Genomic DNA, 27,394 nt, shown 5'->3' with positions numbered 1-27,394 from the left:
CTCCGTCCAAAGTGGCTGTCAGAGACTACATTCCCACAATTCATGTCGGCGATAAAGTTTGGCGTACACCTCCGGAGTCTCGGCAGAAATCCAATCCGAATAGCTTGTTTCTATGATTGACGCATCGAACTTCCCAATCATTAGAAGAAGAGAGTCAACATGTGCCCGCCCTCCATGACAGACATCCATAGTACCCAATGGGAGGAGGTGGATGGTCGAATGGCGACTCCACAGGCCAATGAAAGGACGAGAGAGCTAGGTGGAGGCTCGGCCCCCAGGGGGTTGAGGGGAGGGGGAAGGAGAAGCTTGAAAGACTTGGTAATGGCGACGGGTTTGGTAAGTGGGAAAGTTTCGGTTGAGGAATGAAAGCCGCGACTGGGGCCCAAGGCACCCAGACAGGCACTGTCTGACTATGGCGGAGGGTGCGCGGGGCTGTAGGAAAGGTCGGCGCGACTCTTGTGGTTTCTGTCTTGCGCTTCCCTTACTTCATGGCTGGGCTTGTTTGTGTTAGCTTCAGGAAAAGGGGGGGAGGGCGGATGGCGGGAGGGCTGAGAATCAGTCGGGTGCTTCTCTCCACTCTGGCCGGCAACCGCGGGCAGTGGCCGTTAACCGTTGCTTCCACCTTTTTTCATCCCCCGAACCCCTTTTGTAACGGCCGTGAGCCGACTTGCGTGAGCCCACTGGCGTCTCGTCGCAGCGGCTCTGGCTGTGGTGCGCGAGGGACCTTCGGGGCAGGACTGAGGGAGGGGGAACGATCCAGGCGCTTTCCCGGCAGGGGCGGGGGGCTGCCCTAGTGCGTGTAGACAGGACGTGGGGACAGGCACGGAGCTCTAGGGTCTTTAACAAAGTTTGATGGCCAACTCTTCCTGTGGAGGGGGGAGGCCGAAAGGACGGCTTTAACTAGGTGGAAGAGGGTTGAGGGTGGCGGGGAAGGTCTGTCTAACGTCTCTGTCCGAACCTCGGCCAGGGAGTTGGCTGAGGTGGCCTAAGCCGCAAACCTCTCGAAGCCCCTGGGCCCTGGGGCTCATTGTTACGCAGTTCGAATGAATGGGCTCTGGGGCGCCTGCGCAATGGGGCACTGTCGAAGGGGGATAAACAACCACCGCGTCCAGGCGGCGGTCACATGACGGGAGGTGGGGGAGGGGGGAGATGAGTAATGAAGGAGAGTGGGGGCAGGAAGGGGATGGACTTGGCTTTTACTGGGAGGGCGGTGCTGCGGCTGCTGGGCCGAACCTAAGCGGCTTGGCAGGCCACTCAAGTTTCCTTCTTCCAGCTTGTGCAGCTGCCCACAACACTTTTAAAGGGGGAAAAAAGGCGTCCAGGCGTAATTGTTAGCACCGGCTGTGCTTTGGTATCCTCTGAATTGCACGGCCCAGGTGTGAGCACCTTAGTTGCCTGTGTACACGTTTGAGAGTTCTTTACCGGTTGCTGCTTCCCGGCCAGCGTTCTCTATAAACAGTCATTGTGTAGGGCAAGGGTCATGAAACATTTTAGCTAGAGTGCCATTGGACTGGGAAAATAGGGGGAAAGGTGGAAGGTATAAGTGATAAGGAAGTGATAGTGAATGAGGATTATTAATGAATTCTTAAGTTGGGTGTGAAATTAAAGTTCGTTTAAGCCAAACTTCCGTTTGTTATTGTGATTCAAAGTAAAGGACACTAATTAAAATATTGGGTACCTACTGTAGGCACTGAAGGGGTACAAAAATGAATAGGATATGCCACGTCTTTAAGGCAATTATTGATAGGCCCTTTCCTTTGATCTGGAGTTCTCCTTTCCTCTTACTGCTTTTTTCTCCCTTCCTCTCCTTTTTAAAACGAACCAATCAATATGAGGTTTCTTGGATATAAAAAATAGGAATACCCCAGTTACCCAGTTGATTAGATTGGTTAGTGTTAGACCAGCACTAACAAGAAAGAAGAAAAATATGTTGAATATACTTTTGTAAACCGAAATCTTAAATATCTCCATTTAAGGTAGATGTAATTTAAGGGCAGGTAGGTAGGGCACAATGGATAGAGCACTGGTCCTGGAGGTAGGAAGACCTGAATTCAAATTTGGCCTCAGACATTTATTACATGTGTGATCCTGGGCAAGTCACTTAACCTATCTCAGTTTCCTTGTCGTTAAAATGGGGATAATAATAGTACTTAGCTATCCCACATATTGGTGAGGATATTTGTAAAGTGTTATATAAATGTTGCTATTGAGTAAATTAGTTGAATTAAAGTGAGATTTATTATTATTTGATATTTTGAATTTGAAAACTCTGATTTGTAGCCTTTGAACAATCATCATTTATTTCACTTAATTTTGTGTACCCACAATAGTATTTTCCCAAGTCAATTAAAAGGCTAATAAATTAAGGGTTAGATTGTTTTTATTGGGTGTTCATTTGTGTCCAACTCTTTGTGATCTTATTTGGGATTTTCTTAGCAAAGGTATTGAAGTGATTTGCCATTTTGTTCTCTAGCTCATTTTACACATGAAATGAGGCAAACCAGGTTTCCTGACTTGTCCAGGTTCACATAGCTAAAGTTAGATTTGGACTCAAGTCCTCTGTCTGTCATTTTAGAGGGTTTTCTCATTTGATTCTCACAGCTGTCCTTTTAGAACTGGTCTTAGCCTCATTTTACAGATGAAGAATATGAGAACAAAGAATAATTCAATCAGTCATACATCTGCTCACATTAAGCTAGAATTAAAATTTGACTTATCTAGTATCTTTTTTCTATTACCCCTTTGTGGCTATTATAGGCAATTTTGAGTAATCAATTTGTTCTTAAAAGATTTATATAGTAGTTAAATATATCATCTGATCCTCAAGAAATTATGACAATACAAATATGAACATTTTATAGATGAGAAAACGCGTAGGCAAGGTTATGTAATATATAAGTATGTCAGAGTTAGGATTCACACTAAGTTCCTCTGACTCCAAATCACTGTTCTTTAAGTTTTCCTACAGGTGTAAAGTTATATAATATGAAGAATATTAGAGAAATGCAGTCGTAATAAGAATGGTTCTTTAATGAAGTATAGTACTTTTATGTGTGGTCTTCCTTTCCTGTTGAGGAGAGTTCCTGCTGAAGCAGTTTGCAAACAAGTATTGTTGAAGACAGTGAATAAAATTGACCAAAATGAATTTAACAAAGCTTCTGAAGAGAAATTAATTTTCTATCCTGTATCTTATCTGATTCCTTTTGCTTTCTATGCCTAATGAAATAAAAAGTATAGCAATACCTATTAAGTCGCAAGAAACTTTTCAATGCATTTTGATTAGCCTGGAATACTTGACAACAGAATAATGTTCTGTTTTGCTTTGTTTTTAAGAGTTTTTGATTTTATCTTTGTATCCCTAATACTTTACCTAGAACAGTATCTTGCACTTATTAGGTGCATTTTTGGATTAGATTGGTGTGTGTGTTGTTAAAGGATTTCTTTTGATTGATGTTGCCAAGTTGATAATAGATCAGAAGGGCTGGTATACACTGATCTTGGGAGTACAGAGAAAATCTTTTGTTAGAGAAGTACTAAAGGTAACATTGAACAACATTTAGAGGTTTTAAGAAGAGTTTCTAGCACCCTCTTTTATCAGTTTGGTAAATTTGGCTTTAAAACAGAAGAGATCTATTTGTAAATTGCAGAAATTCATTAATATGAGATTTTCATGATAACTTGGGGGAAATGGTTGAAAATATATTGAGGAGGCATTATAGATTTCATAGCAAATATATATTTTGAGACAACTAAGTAGCAATTTATAGATAGTGCTGGATCTGCAATTAGAAAGACTTGAATTCAGATATCGCTCTATATACTTAATAACTTTATGACTCTGGGCAACTCACTTAATCTGTCTTCCTCAGTTTCTTCTATTAAAATGGAGTTAATAGTAGTACCTAATTCACAGTTATTGTTTGAAATACATACTAATTGCTTGACAAATATTATCTCATGGCATCTGGCACATAGTAATGTTTAATGAATGCTTATTCCCTCCCCTTCATTGATCATACATTAAGAGCTAGAAAATAATTTAAGAAGTCATCATCTTGTCTACCATTTTCATTTTATAAATGAGAAAAAAGGAGGATTAACTATATGAAATGATAAATCCAAAATCACATAGATAGTGATAGATAGAGTCTTGAAAGAAAATTGAATTTTGCTTCTACTTTAGTTATTTTTCTGAGTGGTTATGTCTCTTCAAAATCACAAGTATAATGTTCAGTATTAATATATTTTATGACATACTACTATATGCCAGATGCTGTGCAAAGTACTTCACATTATATTATTTCATCTGATTTTCACCTACTCTGGGCAATAGGTGCTTTTGTTATCCCCATTTAACAGATGAAGAACTTGAGGCAAACAATAACTTGCTTAGGATTGTTCAATCAGTAAGTGTCTGAGGTTATATTTGAGCTAGTCTTTGCTACTTCTTGGCTGGTGCTCTGTCCATTGTACCACTTAGCTAGGTCATCATTGTGTCCAAAAGACAAGTGTAGTTTTAGTATGATAAAAATAAATGGTTGTTTGTTTGTTTGTTTTTAAAGAAGTAATATCAAAATTTTATGGTTACTTTCTCCTACTCTTCAAAGCCTTGTTTTTTTAAATATTATTTAAGAATCTTCAGTTATAAATTGTAGAAAACAGATAAGGATAAAGAATACTGAGACCAAAAAAAGCTTATATTATATTACTTATATTATAGCTTGTGTACTTATGTTGCTTTAAGGTTTACAAGGTTGCAAGTCATGGGGTTCTTATTTTACAAATGAGGATGCTGATGCTCAATGTGGTTAAATGACTAACTTGTGAGCACTAATAGAAATGTTAAGAATCAGGATTTGAACTTTTTATCCTAATTATATCTAGCTCTCTTTCCAGTTCTTCTGATTTGGTTCCCACTTGCTTTATATACTCCTTTTTATAAAGTTTGGGTAATCTTTACTTATATGATCAAGTAATATCTCAGATTGTCAAATGTCTTACTTCATATCCTTTTATAGTTTAGTTCTTTCTTCCTTAAATTGTCATGTGTACCTGTTTTGCATGTTTTATTCCCTTCCTCCCCCAGCAGTAGAATGTAAGCTCTTTGGGGCCAGAGACTATTTTCATTTTGGTTTTGTGCCTGGCATAGTTCTTGGACTTAGTAAAGTGTTTAATGAATGTTTGTTCAATTGGATTGGATTCAAACATAATAAAAGACTTTTTGAGTTAAATAATCAGAGATTGGCCCCAGGGTTTTAGGAATGTTATTAGATTAAATAAAATATGTATATAAGTGATGTCCTTTGCATTCTTTAGAAGGAAGGACAAATTCAGCATGATGATAATTTCAGAATTTGGCATGTAGATATAATTGCATGTTAATTTTATAGTTACCCATCAAGATGTGTTAGGGAATCAGCCTGAACCTATGAGGAGCACTATATGTAGATTTAAATAACTTAAATGAGTGAGGGGATGCAAGATTATGACGCTTTTGATCTGTTTGTAGTTAAAATTCCCAAGATCACATATCTTGCCATTTTCATTTACATTACTTATTTTTCTTTTAAGTCTGAACACCATAACATGGTGTGGGAAGTGAAGACAAATCAAATGTCTAATGCAGTACAGAAACTCCTGCTGGTAATGGACAAGAGAGCTTCAGGAATGAATGACTCCTTGGAGTTGCTGCAGTGTAATGAGAATTTGCCATCTTCACCTGGATATGCTTCCTGTGATGAACACATGGAGCTTGGTAAACAATTTACTACTTTTCAGAAATTATCCAGGCCTTTTCATAAGATTTAGCATTAATTTTTACATAGCCAGCTCCAATTCTTAATCCTGTAAAGTAATCTGATCATATTTATGATTTTGTCCATTAGAAATTTTCAAGATAATTTTATTTTGTGCTTTTAAAGTGTGATTTAAAACAAAATTGGGTTTTGACTGTTGGTCATTTTAAAAACATATTGAAATTTTATTGGAACCACATCGAACTGTTTATTAAACATTTTTGACGCCTACTTCTTAAAAAGTAGCAACGAGTAGCTTTTCATTGCCTTTCAAATATGGTATAAACTCCTAACTATCTTTCAAGGACTTTTACAATATGGCTCCGCCATATCTATCTGGCCTTACCTCATATTACACTGTTTGACATACTCTTTTTTTCTTGCAAAACTGGAATACTCACTATCATATCTCATCCTGCCCTCTCCCATCCTTCAGCTTTTGTTCTTGCAATTCCTCATTCCCCATGTTTAGGATGGACTCTTAACTTTCTTGATTGAAGTCTTTCAGGTCCTACTTTACATTTGAAGATTGCCTACTTCTCCCTTATGAATATATCCTTCCTCACTTATCACAGTATCTAAAAATTTTACTAAGTTTCTGCTACATGTAGAGCTATTTGGGGATCAAATAAGCCCCAACCTTATGGAATTCAGAATATTATGGGGTGTTTCCATTAGCATTTATTTCACACTTTGTTTTCCAATTATTAGTATATTTATCCTTCCTGAAGTATCTTTCTTTCCCTAGTACCTGGCATAGTATCTTACACATTGAAAGCATTTAATAAATGTAAAAGGTTTATCTTTTCCTAACAAATGGAGCAAGTCAATACTTAGCCATTTCCAGTTGTAGGTGGAGGGAAAGAGGGCAGAGTGAATCTTCATTTTTGGTAAATTACCAACCCAGTAGCTGCTGTGGAGACTTAGGGTTTAGGATTAAAAACAGAAGAGCAAATGGATAGATCTCCTCAGTGGCTTCACTTTCATTTGTGGTATAGCCTGAATATAAAGGATAGACTCTAGCTTAATTTAATAGATTTAATAGAAAATCAGCTAATAGTGACTGAATGTATTGTCTATTGTGACTGGGTGAAGACACCTTGGGGTGGTGGTTGTGTGGGACAGACTTGGGAAGACAGAATCAGGAGTTTGAAGACATAGTATCCTCTAGTTGGGATTTTAGGAATAGATGTCCTGAATGAAGATATCACATGGGATAGTTTTTAGTTTTAGTAAAAGGTTTCAAGAAATTTGGGTTAAGATCATGAGATTATAAATTTAGAACCAGGAACATACCTTAAAAAGTTACCTAGATCATCTCTCTCATTTTGCAATGAGAGAACTAAGATTCAAGAGATGTGAGATTGTCCCCTGCATTGCTTTCCCAACAACATGAATGTGTAAGTGTAACCAAGGAGTTTATAGTGTTGCTTATTTTCTGTATCGCTTTTCATATCTGTTACTCCCATGTGAATTGTAAAAATCACTTGTTACGGCTCTTTAAATAAAGATTGTCAGTATAATAGTTGAAGGAATTAAAATTCATTGTTGCATTAATTTGGTCTTTATGCATTCATCAAACTAATACCTGAATTTTAAATCTTAAAGTAGTTGTTAATCAAAATATAATACAAAGAAAATAAATGCACCTTTAATTTTGAAGTTATAATCTTTAATGTTCCCAATTGTTTAGTATGGATATTTACATTGAAAGACTTCTTTTCCTTCAGTTATGATAATATTGTGTCACATGAGTAATTTGAGTAATTTCTTATGTATATTTTTGGATTTACTTGTGTGCAGATGACCTTCCTGAACTTCAAGCTGTTCAGAATGATTCTACCCAATCTTCCATATACCAACTTAGTGCAGACATTTCACATCAAGAATATACAAGGCCATCGTGGAACCAGAATACCTCAGACATGTCAGAAAATGCATATTGTGAAAATGAGGTGGATTGGCTGACAGAACTGGCGAACATAGCCACAAGTCCACAAAGTCCTCTTATGCAGTGCTCATTTTATAACAGGTAGGCGTGTTGATTTCATTTTTTATATATTTAAAATATGTGCCATCGTGCAAGCCATTGTGGATTGTAAAATGTTTGTGCTTATTAATATTTGAATTACTTTATCTGACTTAATGTACATTTGATCTTATGGTTTATTTGGATAAGGGTTTTGGTACATCAGATTTGAAACAACTACAAAAATGAGATATATCGATGTATCTGTTTGATTTGAGAATGAAATCTTTGGCTCATGACTTTTTCTATTCTTTTTGGATGAATGAACATCACTTGAGATAAAGTCAAACTATGTTTTTTTTTTTCCTGAGGTTTTTTTTTTTTTTTTACTTAAATTAGCTAGCCCAATTTAATTAGCATCTTAGTAGTTCTTTCCTTATTTTTAATGGAAATAAGATTTCTTTCAGCTTAAAGAAATGTGGCAAAACTATATATTGGCTTGTTAATATAACATTGTTTCATTCATCTAATATTTGTAGGTCTGTCTTAGGTTAGTTGGTTGCTTTTTAGATCAAAATCGGTATTCTGAATCTTCCTTAAAATATACTTTGATGATGGTCATTCATGGGAAGTGATTTATCTACTCATGGAATCTGATGCTCCAGAATAAAGTAATCCAATTTTAATAATTATTTAGCTTTAAAAATTATTGAATCAAGAGTACCTCTGACACATTAAATAGAAAATAAATAACCAGAATCTTTTCTTGATGTAAGTGGAAAAGGCTTAAGATAACCCTGCATTTCTCAATGAGAAAATATAATATACTTCATGATAATGGGCTTTGTCAACTGAAAGAATATATAATAATGTAATCATTTACATTTAATTTAAGCCTGTATTTGTTATTTCATTCACCTGAATTAAACCAAAGGAAAATTGAAACACTCCAGGAAAAAAAAATTTTTCCCATCAAAAGGCATCTTTTTAAAAAAACTAATTTGTTGAACATTTCTTGTTAGAAAATAAAGATTATTAGTTTTTGTCATCTGTCAAAATAATTGTATTTATTTTATTTTAGTTACTGTAAACTAATATATGAGGCAGCTAGGTGGTGCAGGACATAAAATACTGAGCCAGAAAATGAGAAAACATGAATTTAAATCTGGCTTCTAGCTTTGTGACTCAGGGCATGCCACTTAACCCTGTTAGTTATTGTTATATTTGGGTAGCTGAAGTTGTAACTAAATAGAACCAGGAGACAGGTAAATTAACACTATTTATCACACTAATTTTATACCAGAAAAACTTAAGAGCATAATTTTACTTTTAAATTTGGGTTGAGAATGATTGAATGGATTAAGTTATTGTTTTCTTAGAATCCATTCTCTGACTCTTTATATAATAAATATTAAAGAAACAAACACAAAAAACCTGAATTTTACAGAAATGGAAAGTTTAGACTTTTTTTCACCTTTGGGCTTACGATGTGATTAAATTTTAAGAATCTTTATTGGCATTGAACAAAATTTGTAGTTCTGTTAACTTTCTGTTTTTGTCATTCAAGAGTTACTTCCCTTCTAGTTCTTTGCTCCAATCCTATATTGCTTAATTTGTACAAATTAATTGCAAGCCTATCATTTTGTAACACTTAACATTCTTAACACTTAACCCTTTCTATATATATTCCTGATATTTTTCTCCTATAAAATTATCTTTATAATCTCGTAAGTCCTTGTCTAAACTGTTTCATAACTTGAAAAAAAAAGTGTTATTTTAGTTAAAGAGGCTTTAGTTAAAGAGACTTTTTGTGGAAAATGATTTTAATTTTTTTGTTTTTAAATATTCCATAAGAAAAACAATAATTGTGTTTTTGACATTCAGAAATACCTTAAAACTTGTATATCCTTATAGGGTATATATTCTAGAATACTTGAGCCAAAGGATCAGGTGGTTTCAGCTTTGGTAAATAAGAGATTTAATCAAATAGTACCTCATTATAGATGTTCAGTAAATATTTTGATAGATTAAATAAACTGCTTCATTGAAATTAATTTTCTTCATGTTGACTGCATTCCCATCTTTATTGTGCATACTTAGAGTTCTGTGTGCATCAGGATAAGGTGGGATGCAGATAGGGATGTGCATCAGATAGGGAACACCAGCACTTAGAAAAAGAAGGTACAAATATGTATAAAATAAATAAAATATGTTGCAGAAATAATATTTGGGGGTTAAAATATGAAATTGAAGAAAACATGAACAAGGCATTATTAGATTTTTTAAAATGAATTTGGGGAGAGGCTTTGTTAATAATTTGTTAGAAATATAATAACATAAAGCATATAATATACAGATATCTTGATTGTCTTCAATTGTGTTTTCCAAATGATAATTTTGTTCAATAACATTAAATTTTGAATGTGAAATAACTTTTGTCAAAAGAAAAGATCAATTTGAAGATGAGATTTGAAAGTTATAAATGCTTCCTTTTAGATCATCTCCTGTACACATCATAGCAACTAGCAAAAGTTTACATTCCTATGCACGTCCTCCACCAGTGTCTTCTTCCAAGGGCGAGCCTACTTTCTCTAATCATCATTGGAAGGATGAAACATCAGTAAGACATGAAAGGGTGAGTTTGTTCATTCAGGTTAAAAACATTTGTAAAGGAATCAGTGCTTTTTTTACCTTTTGAAGTAACTTTTTTTTTTCTTCCTGCCAATTGTTTGTAAATTTATATCATAATCTCATGAAATGCTGCAGTAGTCTTATTTTACTGGAATCTACAAAGTACATTTTGTTATAGTGGAAAAATATGTAAGAAATGAACTTTAGAATACTGTGTATCTTATTTCTTATTTCTGTCTTTTAAAAAAAGTGGTCAGATAGAAAGATACATTTAACATCTATATTTTGATCACAGAATTTAGTAGTTGGTATAAATATAAATAAATAAATATGTGTATGTGTATACACACACACATATACATATATTAAAAAAAATTTTTTTTTTTTTAGGCAAGTAGTGAATCAGAATCTGGAATTTTCTGCATGTCCTCCCTCTCAGATGATGATGATCTGGGATGGTGCAATTCTTGGCCTTCCACCGTGTGGCACTGTTTTTTGAAAGGTGAGAGTGTGTGGTATGTTGTTTTGCAGATCCTGTCCTTGTGAGACACTGTTTTAATATTTAGATTCCTTTTCAATTTAAATTCTAGGCACACGTCTGTGTTTTCATAAGGGACGCAATAAAGAATGGCAGAATGTTGAAGATTTTGCTAGATCTGAGAGCTGTGAGAGTGATGATCACCCTGGGGGTACTCAAAAGGTAGGGCTTTAATTCTTTGCAATAGATTCATTTCCTTAGAATAAAATCCAGAAGTAATATGCAAAGATATATTATAATTTTTTTTAATACATTAAACATTTTAGGTGAGGATTTGTTACTATTCTTGGTAGTGAATTTATAATTTTGCACATTTAGGTTATAATGGGAAACAGTGGATAAAGGAATGATAATTTTTTTCTTTAAAATTCATACTTTTGTTTAATGCTAAATTCAATTTTATGTACTGTGAAGAGTATATTGATTTCATATTTGGAAGAGGGGAATGGCATGTTAGCATTAAATTTTACTTTAATCCACAAAATGAGCAATTCCCATGTTTAATTACTTGAGATTTAATTTCATTTATTTTTTTAAAAAGCCATAAAAATTTTATAGCCAGAAGGCTATAAATTGTGTGTGTGTGTGTATGTATATATATATGTGTGTGTGTGTGTGTGTGTGTGTGTGTGTGTGTGTGTATATATATAGTGTGTATATATATGTCTTATAATACAAATGACCAGCAAGTCAGCACATGTTTCATTCATATGGTATATACTTTCTCAGGGTTATGGTTCTGATGGTCTAAAGTTGTTATCTCATGAAGAAAGCGTTTCATTTGGCGAGTCTGTACTGAAATTGACTTTTGATCCTGGTACAGTAGAAGATGGTTTACTTACCGTTGAGTGTAAACTGGACCACCCTTTCTATGTTAAAAATAAAGGTATGATATATATTCTGACTTTTAAAAAAGTAAACATCTTAAACTTCTCATTGTCCAATGGCTTTTGTGATTTTGTGGGTTTAAAAGGAAAAGCTGATAGTAATAATTGCTTTACGATTTTATATATTTGTTTAAATAGCAGCATTTGAATATAAATAACTTTGTTTACTTTTCCTATCATTTGGTATATTAAAAATCATTATTTACAATTATTTACACTTATATAGAACATTAAAAACTAAGTGTGTATATGTATGTTTTATACATAGATATATAAAATATATAAACACATATATACATATATATCAGCTTGTTAGTTACCTATACCTTGTCATTTATTTGATTATTAATGTCTACAGATAAAATATCTATACATTTTTCTTTTATATGGTTATAAACTTTTGGGGTGGTGAAGTGAGGATGGAATCAGGCCTGTGATTTCATTGCTTTAGGGAACTTTCAATGTGGAAATTCTTACAGAACAATTAGAAAACATGACTACAGCCCAAGAGTTTTGAAGAGTTGCACGAGACATTGAAAGACTGAGTGTTGTTGAAAGGTGTTTGTGTGTTAAACATGGGACTTGAAGGGCTTCCTGATTTTTTGGCTGTCTCTCCATTACGCCATGTTGCCTCTCAATTGTAGTTCTATAATGTCATAGTTAAATTGTATAGCGGTGGTGTAGATTAGTAGATAAGAGTGCTAGGCTTGGAGGCAGGAAGACCCAATCCCACCTCTTATATACTTCACTACCTTTGTGACTTTGGACAGGTAAGTCACTTCATCTGTTCATATCTCAGGCAACTCCCTAGTACATACTTGCTAAGTCATAAACTAGTTGTGGACTTTAATTACTGATGAAATAACAGGTCCCATATTTTATATATATTTACATATATATTTATACATAGTAATAGAATGATGTTCTTTGCTTGTGCTTTGTTCATTTTGAATCATATAAGCCTTTGCAAAAATTTTAAATACCCCCAAATTTTAATGTCATTATAGTATTCCATTACATTAACATACCATTCAGTTATTCATGAACTATTGAATATTTGTTTATTTGTTATTAGAAATAGTGCTAAGTAAATTTTTGAACAGCTCTTTTTATTTAAAAAAAAAATATCTTAAAAGTAGATTCCTAGTAATTGAATTACTGGATCAAAGACTGTGATTATTTTTGTGATTCATAGTGTAATACCAGATTGCCCTTCAAAAAGATTTGACCAGAAGTGAATGTAGGTATTATCTGTCATGTTCTAGTAAATAGTGGCATCATAAATAATCTGGTTGATAGAGTTGCCAAGTGTACCATACTTGAATCAATAATTTTTAGAGAAGTAGAATTTGGTAAATGCATTTTAACACTATTATAAAAAACACAATTTAATCTTAAGTGTTTGAGAAAGTATTACTATGCTAAAATCCTGATATCGCCTTTATAAATATAAATTATTTTGTGGTAGATTTGTTAATTTTGTGGAGATAATACTAAATGCTAATATCCGGCGACAAAAAAAAATTCACCTGTCTTTTAATTAACAATTTATTTGACAGTTAAAATATATAAAAACTATCTATAAAAAAAAGGATGCATTGGGGGAAGTGGGACAAGAAATTAGGTACAGCATCAGTATGCTTATGTTACTGTTATATATAACTATAGGTTGGTCATCATTTTATCCAAGCCTGACTGTGGTTCAGCATGGCATTCCATGCTGTGAAGTTCATATTGGCGATGTATGTCTACCTCCTGGACACCCCGATGCCATTAATTTTGATGATTCAGGTGTTTTTGATACATTTAAAAGGTAATCTTGGACTCATTCTTTTTTTAAATAACATTTTGTAATTACTGTAATATTAAGATGAATATTTACAGGGGCATATAAAGCTTTATGACTTGGAAAAATATTAAAGAAAAAATTGCTTAGGAGAAATCATAAAGCATAATAAAAATATATTAAGTAGTCAGGGTGAATAAAATAACATGCAATTTGGAGACTTGTATAATATTCTAGGAAAGGAATTGAACCTGTATGAAACCTTTAAAATTTGGATAATATCAATCATTCAATAAATATGTATCAGACTTCTTTATGTGCTAGGCATCATGCTAGGCACCAAGGATAAAAAAAAGACAAAAATGAAAGTAACATATTCTATTGAGATAATGTACAAAAAATATAGAAGGTAATTTGGGAGGAGAAGCTCTAGTAATCAGAAAGGCTTCACAGAGGAGATGGTAATTTGAGCAGAGCTTTGAAAGAAACTGAAGACTCTGAAGTGAGGAGAGGGTGTTTCCCTGGCCTGGAACCACAGCCAAGGCCTCTTTGGGGAGGTTAGTCTGTATGGCCCCCATGTGATTGTGAAGGAACAATATGGAATAAGATGAATATGAAGGGTTTGCAATATCAAACAGGAAAGTTCCATAGTCAGACCTTCCTTTAGGATTGGCTGTATTACAGAAAATGGATTAGAGAAAGGGAAGTTTAATTAAGAGGTCCTTGCAATATAGTCCAGATTCGAATTGGTGTAGGGGGGAACTGTGGTAGCTGCTAGATGAGTAGAAAGAAGTGAGAGCTGTGGTAATAGAAGAGATGATACCTAGCGTGAGAGGAGAATGAGAAAATAAACTTGAGGGATGGAGGGGTAGGGGAGTGTTCTTGACAGAAATATGGAAGTTTAGAAGGTTGATTTTGGGGGAAGAAAAATAGTAAGTTGTGTTTCATTATCTCAAATATATATGTTATATCCCCTCCATTAGACTAAAAGTTCTTTAAAGGGAGTGCCTAGAATATTTTTCCTGTATTCTTAGCATCTAGTATTCTTAGCATCTAGCTTTAATGCTTTTTGCAAAGAAGAGTTAAATAAATGCCTGTTGAGTTGAATTGAATTAAAACAGACCAGCTTTGAAGAGAAGTCAAATGTGTTCTTCTGTCAAATTTAAACTAAAAGTCTCCAATTATTAAAAAAAACCTAATCCTTAGAAATGATGCATCTAATATTCAGGGGCTTTAGATGCTTGGGAAAACATAGTAGAATTGTACTAAGTCATGATTTCAATTCTTGTCTTATTGTTGTTGGTCACAGAAAGAGAGGGGTGGCAGATGAATAGCCAGACTGCACTATTGTTATCTTCGATACATTAAAAGAAAATGAGAAAGGCTGCACATAGAGAATTTATGGATAAGCAAAGGATGGGTTATGATCTGCAGAGTTGAAAGAATATCGAAATTGATGAGATCATAAGTCAGACCAGTTGGCCTTGTTCTATGAGAGTGAAATACCTAGATTGAAGCCTAGGAGTGTTACACTTACATTTATAAGCTTAAATAATTCTTAAAGTGAAAGAATTCTTATGGAACAAACTAGTTCCATTCTTTAGGGACTTCTTTAAAAGAGGAAATTAACAGTTCATTTTAACAACTTAGTATATTATAATACTATTTAAATTCTCAAATAATATTTTAATAATGAAATTTACATAGCAATTTAAAGTTTATAAATTACTGTACAAATATTTTCTCTTTTTATTCTCACAAGAATCATGGGAGTTATGTGCTATTAGCGACATTTTACAGATGACAAAACGGGCAAATAATATTAAGTCACATGTTCAGTTAAGTGTCATAAGTTAGATTTGAACTTGGGTTTTCCTGACTGCAGGTTCAACTTGTACTATCTATATGCCACTTTGGAGTGAGTTCAGAACTATGGAATGAGATTTGTTTAGGAAAACAAAACAAAAAAAATCCATAGAGCAGAAAAATAAACTAAATGACAAAGACTTAAGGAGAAATTTAAATTGTTTCCAAGCCAAATGTGAAGTAAGGAAAAGCACTGAAAAATTTCTAGCTATCTCTCACCTCAGGGGAAGATAGGTAGTAAAATGGTGTGATTAAGAGAAAACTTTATTGGCTAAGTGTTTTAAGCATGCTTTAATTGACCTTGACTAAGAAGACATTCATAGTTTGTCACCTTCTGAATATCAGACAAATTTCAGACTGCTTTTTTCTCTTGGTAAAATTGGCATTTCAGGTAATGCTTATGAAAATGGAAGTTTTGTTTTCTTGAATTTTCTAGAATTAGTAAATAGAAAAGTTCAGAAACTTGGTGTTTCATATATTTCAAAGTATCATAGAAATTTCATGATTTTAAAAAAAATTATATAGAAATTATATATAATTGTAAAAATGTTATTTAATTAAGTGAATTATTTCAATTTTTTTTCCCCCTTATTTGTGAAGTTGGAGGTCCTTAATGCTTGGGAGAGGGGGACTCAAAATCTTGAATTACTGATTTGTAGTGCAGTGCCACTAGAGGGCAGGCTTATCAAATTTTAGCAATTAATGATGTCTTTTCTACTCTAGACTTCAAAATACAATTATTTTTCATATTATTAAAGTTAAAAGAGTAATGGTTTGCCCAAAATAAAACAAGTGGCAAAAATAGCCCTTGAATCAGACCCTTTGTTTCTAAATTCAAGGTCAAGGTCATACAGAGATAATAAGTTAATCAGGCCCACTTTCATTGAATGTTTCTTCCACTACACTTTGATTATAATTTGGAGTTGTTTTCTAAAGGCTTTATTAAGGTATCCGTTAAAACACTTTTCTCTTTCTCTTGTTCATAATTCTAGAGAAGAGCTATATTTTTATAAAATCACAAGTTACATTGATGTACATTGATTATTGTTCAGATATTTGTTAACTATAAGCATCCCATAGTATGTGAACTTTGTGATTTCCTGTATTAGAAAATGTATGCATGGAGAATCATCAAAAGCCATTTGTGTCTAATAGTCTAGTTAGTAATATCAGCTAGTTATCTTAATAGTGGTATTACAAGAAAGAGCACGTTTTTCTAAAATTTTTTAATATTATAATGTTAAATCATAATGTTCGAATGTAATTTGGAAGTTTGATGCTCTAATTAAAATTACTATTTTGTTTTAAAGATTTATCTTCCCACTTTAGTTGTGTTTTTGGCACTGATGGATGTCAATAACATATTTAAATTTTCTTGATTTTATTTATAACAAAACTTATTGGAGTCCTATAAATATACAATTACTCATCAATATTTAGATAAATTTCTTTCTCTTGATTCATTGCTAGTTTATTTTAAAAGGGTAGAGAAGCAGGAATTGGGTTCAGTATACAACTGAAGTGACAGGTTTCATGTCAAAAAATATATAAGAAGTAGGAAGTCAAGAAGAATTGATACAAGACCCATTCATGTTGGAAGTAAAAAGATGAGGTCATCTTTTGTCTATTGTTTATATTAACTTTCTTTGATTATAATTTCTTCTAGCATTGTTATAGCAATATTATGTGCTTGATTTGATAATAGGGAATACACATCATTGAATATTCCACATAGTTGATGCTTTTTTTTTTTTTTTTTTTTTTTTTTTGGCTTGTATCTGACTTTTGGCGGGGGGTGGGGGGTGGGGGGGGTGTTCTTGATGTGGTTTGCCATTTCCTTCTCCAGTGGATTAAAGCAAATAGAGCTTAAGTAACTTTGTCAGGATCACACACAGCTAGTAAGTGTTTGAGGTCTCTTCTGAACTCCAGATCAGCACTCATCCATTGAGCCACCCAGCTGCCTTTTTTTGAAACTTACCTTTCTTAGTAAATAAAGCTTAAACATTGGAATCATTTTCCATCAAAATCTTTCTAAAATGTATCTATCACATACTGCTCTGTCTTTATTTAACAGTTATACTCTGCCTTTATTTAACAGTTATACTTAACATGACAAACTTTTTGATGATGTAAGTCATCTTATAAATATTACTTTTAGTAAAATAATTATTTAGACCTTTGGATGGTTCTTTGGAGTGAGACTTTTTATACCAGATGACTATGTTTTTCATAATTTGTACATTAGTTCTTTGGAATTATTTTCCATCAAAATCTTTTTGAAATGTATATCACATACTGCTCTGCTGTTATTAATAGAGTTACACTTAACATGACAAACTTTTTGATGATGCAGGTCATCTTATAAATGTTTATTATTTTTTGTAAAATAGCTAGTTATTAGACCTTTAGATGGTTCTTTGAAGTCAGACTTTTTACCCCAGACAACTATATTTTCATAATTTGTTATGTTAGCTTGCAAGAGTTTTATTTATGTCTGTTTCTAGATCAAGGGCTCAAGGGTTCTTAACTTTTTTGTGTCATGGACTCCTTTGTCTTAGTGAACGAAACCTGGAAGTCCTTTCTCAGAATAATGTTTTTAAATTGAGGTTGAGGCTACTGAAAATAAAGATATGCTTTTTTTTTTTTTTTTTTTTTTTTTTTTTCTTATGCAACTTTGTAAACTCCCCTGAAATCTTAAGTGTCCTGTAGAATCCAGGTCAAGAACCTTTGCTCTTAGACCATGTGTCAAACACATAGCCAGCTATGTGGCCAGGTGAAAATTTATTTGGGAAATATCAAACAAAAATAGAGTATAAGGTAACTTTACATTTTAAATCTAAGTCAACATGCAGCCTGTAGGAATCCTTATGGATTAGTGGCCTTTTATTTCTATTTGAATATGATACCATTGCTTAGAAGAATACTGTTCCTTTTCCCATGCCTCCTTAAGTGTTTTGCTCCTAATCTATTAGAATTAAAGTAATAAATTCTAGGTAAGAGCCTAAGCCTAAGGAGTTTTCTTTTGAGTGAAGTGCAGGATAATTTAAAAAATGGATATATTGATATCTTGACTGATCAAAAGCTTTCTCAAAATGTAGTTTAGTTGTCATACTCTGGCAGATAATTGAACTATTTTATGTAATATACAGTTCTAAGGACAGAAAGATATGGTAATGTCACTAATGATAGAAAAGTATAAATATTAAACATAATATGGGAAAAAAGTTTTAAGTTATTAAAATGTTGACAAAAAATGAATTATTCGTTACTTATCTGTTGAATATATACCTTTAATGTACTAAGCACAATAAAGTGCTGGGGATGTTAAGGAAAAAGTCTTTCTCTTATTGGGAGAATACAACATGTATTCAAACAAGTAAAAACACAAGTTAATTTGAGAACAGTATTAAAAACTAAGGGAAATTTTATTTATTTATTTATTTAATGACAGCCATTTTAATTAATATACTTATTTTTATAATTCTAGTTATGACTTCACACCTATGGATTCTTCTGCTGTTTATGTATTAAGTAGCATGGCTCGTCAACGTCGTGCATCTTTATCTTGTGGAGGACCTAGTAGTCAGGACTTTGAAAGATCAGAATGCAGCAAAAACTGTGTCTCTGCTGGATCATCACAGCTTTCTTCCAATTCTTTGTATAGTAAAGCTGTCAAAAGCCACAGCTCAGGGACTACAAGTACTGTGAGTGCCACTTCTCCTAACAAGTGCAAAAGACCAATGAATGCCTTTATGCTTTTCGCCAAAAAGTACAGAGTTGAATATACTCAGATGTATCCAGGGAAAGATAACAGGTAAGCAGCAAATGTGTTCTGATTATGACTATTAATGTTTTTCACTGAAGTTCATCATTATTTAGATAGTTATCTGTACCTTTCATTTCAGCAAACATTGTTAAGGGCCTGCACTGGGGAGATAAAAACAAGAATGGAAATATCTTTACCCTCAAGTAGATTACAGTCTATTGAAAAGATCTTTAAATATAAATTAATACACAGAGTAATTTCTTTATATGAGTTGACATGTGAAATGAGCCTTGGAAACATAAAAGGTTCCAAGAAATGGAGGTTTCCAAGGAAGGAATTGCAAACATTGGGGAGAACAAATAGATCATTTTGGCTGAATCATATAGTGTTTGAAAAGGGAGTAATTTATAACCAGTAGAGAAAAGTAGGAAAAAAATAAATTTCCAAATGTTGTGTATTTAGTGGGGAATCCCTAGCTTTAAAAGTACACAGTACTTTATGAGACATCAGCTACATGAATAATGACTTGGTGATAAAATGCTATATGGCTGCATCAAGTTCTTCAGAGTGCTACAATTCACAGTAGCTATGGTTCTCTGGCTGCAACTGAACTAAATGATTAACAGGTTCTTCACAGTGTGTTTTTAACAGTATTTCTAGAGCTTGAAAACTCCTGGCAGTTATATATTACACAGATCTGTGTGGGGACCCAGATATACAAAGCTTCTGACGGCAAGTTGTTTTGTTGGGAAATGAAATCATTCTCTCCATTGCCTCCCCCCAGTGAATATCTGTGCATTGCAATAATTATAAAAGGATAAAAAAATCATAAAGAAACATAATGAAAATACTGGAAAACGGGTTTTTAGGCAGACTTTAGAATGTGGCTGATTTGAAAAAAAAATTTTACTATATTCTTGGTTGGACATGGTCTAAATAGTGTTATATAACAGTATTTGTTTCAGTGTATTAAGATTATTTAAAAACTATAACTTTCTAGATGTATTTCATAGATGATTAAAGAAAGCTATTTTTAGATAGCTCTTTGACATGTGTCTCGTAGTGAATACTGACAATTGATATAACAGTCTAATAAACTTTTGGTATAATTAGATAATTAGACCTAAGTAGTGCACTTTTTTTTTTTTAATGTTATATTTTCATTATCAAAAATGTTTGAGTTCAGTGACTAACATGTTTGACTTCTTAAAATATAGCAAGATTCATATTTTAGGAGAAATATGGGAAGGTTTTCCTCTTAATTTCAGAAAGAAAAAAAGCATAAAAAGAAGAATATTCCCTTTTTTCTCATGCAGTCTTGTCAGGGATGTTTGGTAGGAAAGGAGAATAGACAGACAAGTAACCTGGTTAGTTTAATGTAAGTCAAATTGCTGGGTATATTTTGAAAAGTATTTAAAATTCTCAAATGAGCCACTTTAAGATAGATGAAAAAATCCTCTGTTTTCTTAGGTTTTTTTAGATCTAGGAACATAGAACCAAGAAAGATATATAGAATGAGTTGTTGGGATTTGATATGCTGAATGATTTGCCCATGATCTTATGATTAAGTAGTAGAACCAAAACATTATGGTGTGTGTGTGTGTGTGTGTGTACATACCATACTCATCTTGACTCACCCCACAAGAATATGAGTAGTTATGTTTTTTTTTTTTTTCTGAAAATGTTTCCATTTAAGTAGATACAACAAAGAATGCCTAAATGAAGTCAATAGATAAAATATTAACTTAAATTTTTCAGTGATAATCATGTGACATTCTATTTAATTCATTTTTTCACACACTCACGTTGTTGTTGGGGTTTTTTTGTTTGTTTTTTGTTTTGTTTTTTTTTTGCTGAGGCAATTGGGGTTAAGTGACTTGCCCAAAGTCACACAGCTTGGAAGTGTTAAGTGTCTTGAGACCACATTTGAATTCAGGACCTCCTGACTTCAGGGCTGGTGCTCTATACACTGTGCCATATTTCTTGCCATATTTGAATTTGCCTTTATATTTATTTAAAAATGCTTTTAAATAGATTAGTTTTTTTTAAATCCCAGATATACTTGTACTAGAAGTTTTCACAAAGTTAAAGTAAAGATTTACCCAGTTATCAAATCCTTGCTTTGTGATCATGTCTCACGTTGTAATGACTCATATTTTGCTGCCCTGTGAAACTAGGCAAAGGAAATTGGTTGGTTAATAGGCAGATATTGGTCAAATTCAAAAGTGCCAAAGATATATTTGCCTTCCATCTTTGCTGCTGTCTAAACCACAGTCACATAATATCCCCCAAACTCCACAGATTTCTTCACATTATTCAAAACAAGACTCAAGTCCTCTTTATATAAGAAAATAGACAATTTCATTACCTTAGTTCACACCAAGATGTCAATGACTATTATCTTTACTCATCATTTTCTATTATAAAACAACTTAATCTTAAATGAATCTTAGACTTGTGCAACTAGAAGGGAAATTGAGAGAAAGAGGAACTGGTTTTGCCCTGACGGATATATTTTTAAAGGATACATTCTTAAAGATGTCAAATACCAATATCTTATTGTGCCCTTTGATTTTTCTTTTCTTTATGCACTTTGTTTTTAGAATATCTTAATCTATATCTTTTGGTTTTATGCATTAACTAAGATGATTGAGATTCCAAAGTGTATATTTCTGAATTTAGTTTAAAAATCTATTTCAGATTTTAATAAAGATAAATGTAGCCAGTATAATTTTGGCTGCATTGCTTTTGTTTGTGCAAAACCTTTTTAAATTTAATAAAATTATCTGTTTTACATCTTGTAATATTCTCTAAATGTATGCTAAAACTTGATGCAAAAATAGTTGATATTAATATTTCATTTTAAGTGAACTCTAGTGAGAAGGAAAATCATGAATATTCAAAGAAAAGAGCCAATTTAATCTTTATAGATGTGCATCTTACATCACCCAGTATTAAATTAGTTACATGAGATTTGTGGAGCTCTAATTTATGCCTTACTGTGCCATATATATTAATTTCATAGTCTTGTCATAAGAAGAATAGAATATCTATATATGAATGAAACTTTTTTCTGTTGCAAAATTGTTCATTTATAAACAAATTACATGCTAACTTTAATTTATCAGGTAATTTTAGAAAGTGATTTATTTTATGGAAGAGAGCGAGAGCTATAGATACATGTGGAGACAGACATGTATATCATTGTATAACTCTGATTTGAGAGTCTCCTTATTTTTAAAATTTCTTATTCAGTAAATATTGAATGTAGGTGATTATTATTATTTTTTTATGTGATAACTGAAAGTTACTTAAAATTTGCAAAACTAATTTTTGGAGCAAAGCAGTTAGATGATTAAGGCAAATAAAAAAATAGCAACTCACTTAGAGTACTGAATAGATAAAAGGCCACCAATATAATGCAGTTAGTGGATCAACCCGATCTTTTTTTTTTTTTTTTTTAAACTAAGTACACATTACTGATAGAAAATTAGGTTGACATTTTTAATGTTTCCACCTAGTTTTTTTTCTAATTTGTAAGGCTTGTCCATAGCCATCCTGATATTTAGAGTCATGATAGTCCTGATTATATGGAGCAATTTTGAAAAACTTATTTATGATAGGGTAAGTTATTTCAAAGGCGTTAGACATATAGCCTGAACGAGATTAGTTCCTGTCTGGTTATGTTAAATGTAAAGTCAAAATGTGACCCGCAGGTGTCCTTTTATATGGTTCCCATTTCTAGAAGCTCCCATTTCTATTTGAGTTTGACATTGACTGGTTAAATGATTAAAAAAAAAAAAAAAAAACCAAACTATTTCTTTTGAACAATATCATTATATAGGAATCAAACAGATTCCACTAGTTGATTTCTTTTTAATAAATTTCAATATTGACTCTATACTTAGTAGTTTTAAATTCCTCCTTGACTAGGGCTGATCTTCATATCTTAAGATTTTAGTGGAAGACTATTATTGTTTTAATCTTTTTTTCCTTCAATACTTTTGACCAAATAATGTTGATATGATTTTTTTCCTATTCCATGTCTACATTTTTTTCTTTCCTGTAATGTGAAAATATTTGTTTTCCAGAGCCATAAGTGTGATACTTGGTGACAGGTGGAAGAAAATGAAAAATGAAGAAAGGAGAATGTATACCCTAGAAGCCAAGGCTTTGGCTGAAGAACAAAAACGCTTAAATCCTGACTGTTGGAAACGGAAAAGAACCAATTCAGTATGTTTCATAGAGTAATTGCTCTAAAGTTCTATTATTGATAATCTTCTCTCCTTCCTATTAAATTTTATGGAAGGATACCTGGTATTTTTACATTTTCCTAGCTTAATTTTTTTTTTATCATTGAATAACGATTTTTCCTCCTGTTGAATTGAAATTATTTTTCTCCTAGCTATTATATAGTCATTAGTGCCCCCTCTTCATGTTAAGAGGGGTATTTTTCTTATTTAATTTAATCTTCAGTGAGTTTGAAGTGGGCCTGAAAATTCCAGGCTGGTATACTTCGTTGCTGATATGCTAGGGTACAAAGATTTGGCTGGAAGGTGGATGTTGGTAAAAGTCATAATATTTGGAATTTTAAGACCTTGTTCCTGAGAGGGAAAGGTCTGGAAAAGATGCCTTACAATGTTAACTAAATTTTGTGTCTTCTTAGCATACATACAATTTTTAAAGTTAATAAGACCTCTGAATAGAGTGGCACAGAAGAAAAGGTAAAACTACATTGTAGTTTAGTTAAGATTCATTATTGAATCTTAGACCAGAAATAATAAACAGTTAAAATTCAAACAATTAAGTTAAAAATCAACAGTAAAAATTATAAACTCGTTTTAAGAAATAAAATTTGAAGTTCTGCGATGTCACTTGTGAAATGAGGATTTAAATGTTTTTCATTGGATAATAAGCAGTCTCTTGCAAATAGTACAATACAATATGTTTGTGTGTATGTAGATATTAAGTATCTCAAGAAAGTAGCTGATGTATTGTGTAACATTTTGGGGAACTGTTTGAGGAGGCCCTGATTGTTATTAAGACAAGCCAATAATATTTTCTTACGTTTATAAGCAAGATCTGATTATTACAAAAATGCTCTCTGTGGTCTCATGGAAAATTTTTTGTTTATATTGACTATCTTTCATGATAATAATGGTGGGGTTGATAAAACTTCTAATATCTGGTGCTTTATTTCTGTTGTCTTGTTTGATTTTTTTTTTTTCCAGAAACTCTTAGGGCTAGGTGATATTCTTAGATGCCTAGAGTCACATAGCTGATGACTGTCTTAAGGCATGTCACTTAGCTGACAGGATAAATCTTGGAAATATAGCTGCTAAATAGTGCAGTGGATAGAGTGCTAGGCCTGGTATTAGGAAGACCTGAGTTCAAATTTGGTCCACACATTTAGTACAAACCCTGGGCAAGTCACTTAAGCCATTTTCCTCAGTTTCATCATCTGCAAAACCGGATATGATAAAAATAGTACTTTATCTCTTAGGGTTGTTGTGACAGTCAAATAAGATAATAATTGATAAGTAAACACATATAAATATTAGCTATTGTTATTATTTTATAATAAGGATATATATATATTTCATTTCTTGTCACAAAAATGTGCCTGGCCATTAAATAAGTCTCAGTGCTGTCTTTCCATAGAGCTTCTTGAGGGCTTGACTTCAATTTATTAACAAATAATGATCTTAATCTTAAAAGTCAGTTTTTTGGGGGAGGGGATTTTGTTCTATAATTGTTTACTATACAGGTTTTTCATTCAATAAATGTTCACTTAATTCACTTTTTCCCCCACAGGGCTCTCAACAACATTAAAACCAAGATGTTTTATTGTTCTTAATCTATATTTGCAAAACTGTTGACACTTGATGGGGAAAAAAAAAGACTTTAAGAAGATCGAGGCCTCACCATTTTTCGTGAATTTGTGTGACCATAAAAATACTGATAGCATTGAGTCCTGAAACAAGAGTGAGGATTTGCTTTCAACAATAGATCATTAAGTAAGCTAAAACTATCAACATTGTAAACCAAATTGCCTTATTTTCTTCCAAACTTCATATATGTCTATCAGGTAATATAGGCTTGAAAATTGATATCCTGTGGTGCTAAAAGTACAGTAGAAAGAGAAGTGTATAAATGTTTTATTTTAAAATGTACAAAAGGGGGAATTTTAAAATATGTAACTGCTGTTTATACATTGGACCCTTATTGCTTATTAATATGTATTGCACAAACTATGTAATTAAACTGAAGCCGGGAGTTGGGATTTCCTTGAACAGCAAACATGTGGCCCTAACATCAGTGCCAAACACAGAAGCTCCCAGTCTGGCCAGTGCCAAGAGGCGACTAGGACACGTGGCAGGTGATGGTCTAACAGAATTCAGAAAATCACCTGGTGCAGTGCATGCTATAGGCATGTTGTCTGTCTTGTGTGACATTTTGTACTAGGTGACAGTACTGTCAGCCCTCATTTCCAGTGGAAAAACTAGCCCAGGCCAAGGCAAAGTTAGTTAATAGCACTGGTATATACACCACAAGGTGCTATTAACACATTGTCACCATAATATTTTTAAACTCTGTTCTATCTCCTCAACCATATATCTTAAGTATCTTATTTTTGTCAACAGATATCTCCATGGTGGGGGCAGATTTTGCACTTATGGGCAGTGCAACACTTGCACTTTACTTTTTTTTTTCCTCCAACTGTTTAAAATTAGAGCAAATCCATTGGCGATACAGCTGCTTTTGCTCTGAGCTACAATCATGGCTTTTCATGTTACTTAACAAGAGGTGTTTCTGGTTAGGAATCACAGCTGTAAAATTGATTTGAGTTCATTACACGTCTTCATGATGTTGCCCCTAAATTTTGCACACTATATTCTTGTATATTATTTCAAATAAAACTTTAAAAAACAATTTGTGTATTTCTGTAACAGGATATCTGGTTCTTAAATATATAATTAAGTGATAGAGATTCAAATAGTAAGGACTATCTCTAGGTATCTAGATGTCTTATTTGAATGTTGGAATTGTTTTGACTTTTAAAGCCACAGAATAAATCTTAAGTTATGGCATTTTTTAAGGAAGGAGTAATTGTTTCTATTTCAGTCTCAGGACACAGAATTGATGTCAAATTTTAAAGGCCAACAAAAAGAACCAGACATAACATTCAAATAAAAGCTCTTAGTTTATTCCTTTTTCTAGAAGATGATGTGAGCGGGAGAATAGAAGACTTCCTGTAGATATCTATTGTATTATTCAGCCTGAGCAAAGGCACTTTAAAATGTATGTACCTATGTGTTAAATCTATTTATGAAATTATAAAGGGGAGAATTTTTTGTGGCAAAGAACAATTCTCTCCAATTGGATGGGTTGCTTTTCTAATTGGCATAATCAAGTCTATAAATATATTTAGATTATAATATCATTTTTATACTCTTGAAACATAAAATGTTCATCTCCTTTGAGATTTGGATCTTTATAACAGTGACAGCAAGGAAGCAAAATGAGCAGTATATGTTCTTTAGCTTAAAAAATAACCACTGAATAAAAATAAAGCATAGGAAGAATAATTAAAGAAATTTTTTCAGTAATTACTAAAGTGAGGACATAGCTTTCTGAAGCAGTTGAACCATAATCGGATAAACTGGTGCAAATTCTTTTCCTTCTCTGCTTTTCACTGATTGAACATAGGCTTCCAGGGCTCCTCTGAAATACAATTAAAAATATAAATATTAATATTGTCAAAAAAAAAATAAGATGGACCAAACTGAAAAAAACTGTGCTAACATACTTAAATCTAAATTAGAAATCCTGGTTCACAATACTTTAAAAACACAGGTTTAACTGAATTACATTTTACTAGTCTCAATTTTAGTAACAAGTTTCAAAAATCAAATACTTTACAATAGACAGTATATTATTCATAAATTCACTGAACTGACTTGAAGGCTACAAAGCCTCTATTATAAATTGGGGCTTTAAAAAAAAAAAAAAACTAGTCATACTTCACATATGTACTGCAATTCATGGTTAATCATCTACATTCAGAAGAATAACATTGTTTCCTTATAGAAAATGGCTCTTATTTTATTTTGGCAGTATTTATAATACATAGAAGCTACTGGTGAGCTCTAAAG

General features: G+C 32.8%; 2 protein-coding genes across 2 annotated transcripts in view; one reads left to right on the top strand and one right to left on the bottom strand.

Moving 5' to 3' along the window:
- HBP1 (HMG-box transcription factor 1) lies at positions 1-26,171 on the top strand. Its single transcript, XM_074268350.1, has 11 exons — positions 1-336; positions 5,572-5,755; positions 7,599-7,827; positions 10,261-10,399; positions 10,786-10,897; positions 10,986-11,095; positions 11,663-11,819; positions 13,489-13,633; positions 18,960-19,286; positions 23,330-23,471; positions 25,053-26,171. The coding sequence occupies exons 1-11, from the start codon at positions 160-162 to the stop codon at positions 25,068-25,070; spliced, it is 1,740 nt and encodes a 579-aa protein (XP_074124451.1). The 5' UTR covers positions 1-159; the 3' UTR covers positions 25,071-26,171.
- COG5 (component of oligomeric golgi complex 5) overlaps positions 25,383-27,394 on the bottom strand; it is a 344,010-nt gene continuing 341,998 nt past the window's right edge. Inside the window, exon 22 of the mRNA XM_074268349.1 lies at positions 25,383-26,963. Coding sequence (XP_074124450.1) covers positions 26,852-26,963 — 112 coding nt within the window. The 3' untranslated portion in view covers positions 25,383-26,851. The remainder of the gene's footprint in view (positions 26,964-27,394) is intronic.

Source organism: Sminthopsis crassicaudata, chromosome 5 (assembly GCF_048593235.1).
Source record: "Sminthopsis crassicaudata isolate SCR6 chromosome 5, ASM4859323v1, whole genome shotgun sequence".
Taxonomy (NCBI): Eukaryota; Metazoa; Chordata; class Mammalia; order Dasyuromorphia; family Dasyuridae; genus Sminthopsis; species Sminthopsis crassicaudata.
This window is presented reverse-complemented; position numbering and strand designations above follow the sequence as displayed.

What these genes read in the sequence shown, in the direction of transcription:
- HBP1 (XM_074268350.1), top strand. Translation starts at nt 160, where the DNA reads ATGTGCCCGCCCTCCATGACAGACATCCATAGTACCCAATGGGAGGAG. An exon ending in TGGTAATGGCGACGGGTTTG is followed by an intron (nt 337 to 5,571) that starts GTAAGTGGGAAA and finishes TTTTCTTTTAAG; the next exon opens with TCTGAACACCATAACATGGT. An exon ending in GTGGCACTGTTTTTTGAAAG is followed by an intron (nt 10,898 to 10,985) that starts GTGAGAGTGTGT and finishes TTTAAATTCTAG; the next exon opens with GCACACGTCTGTGTTTTCAT.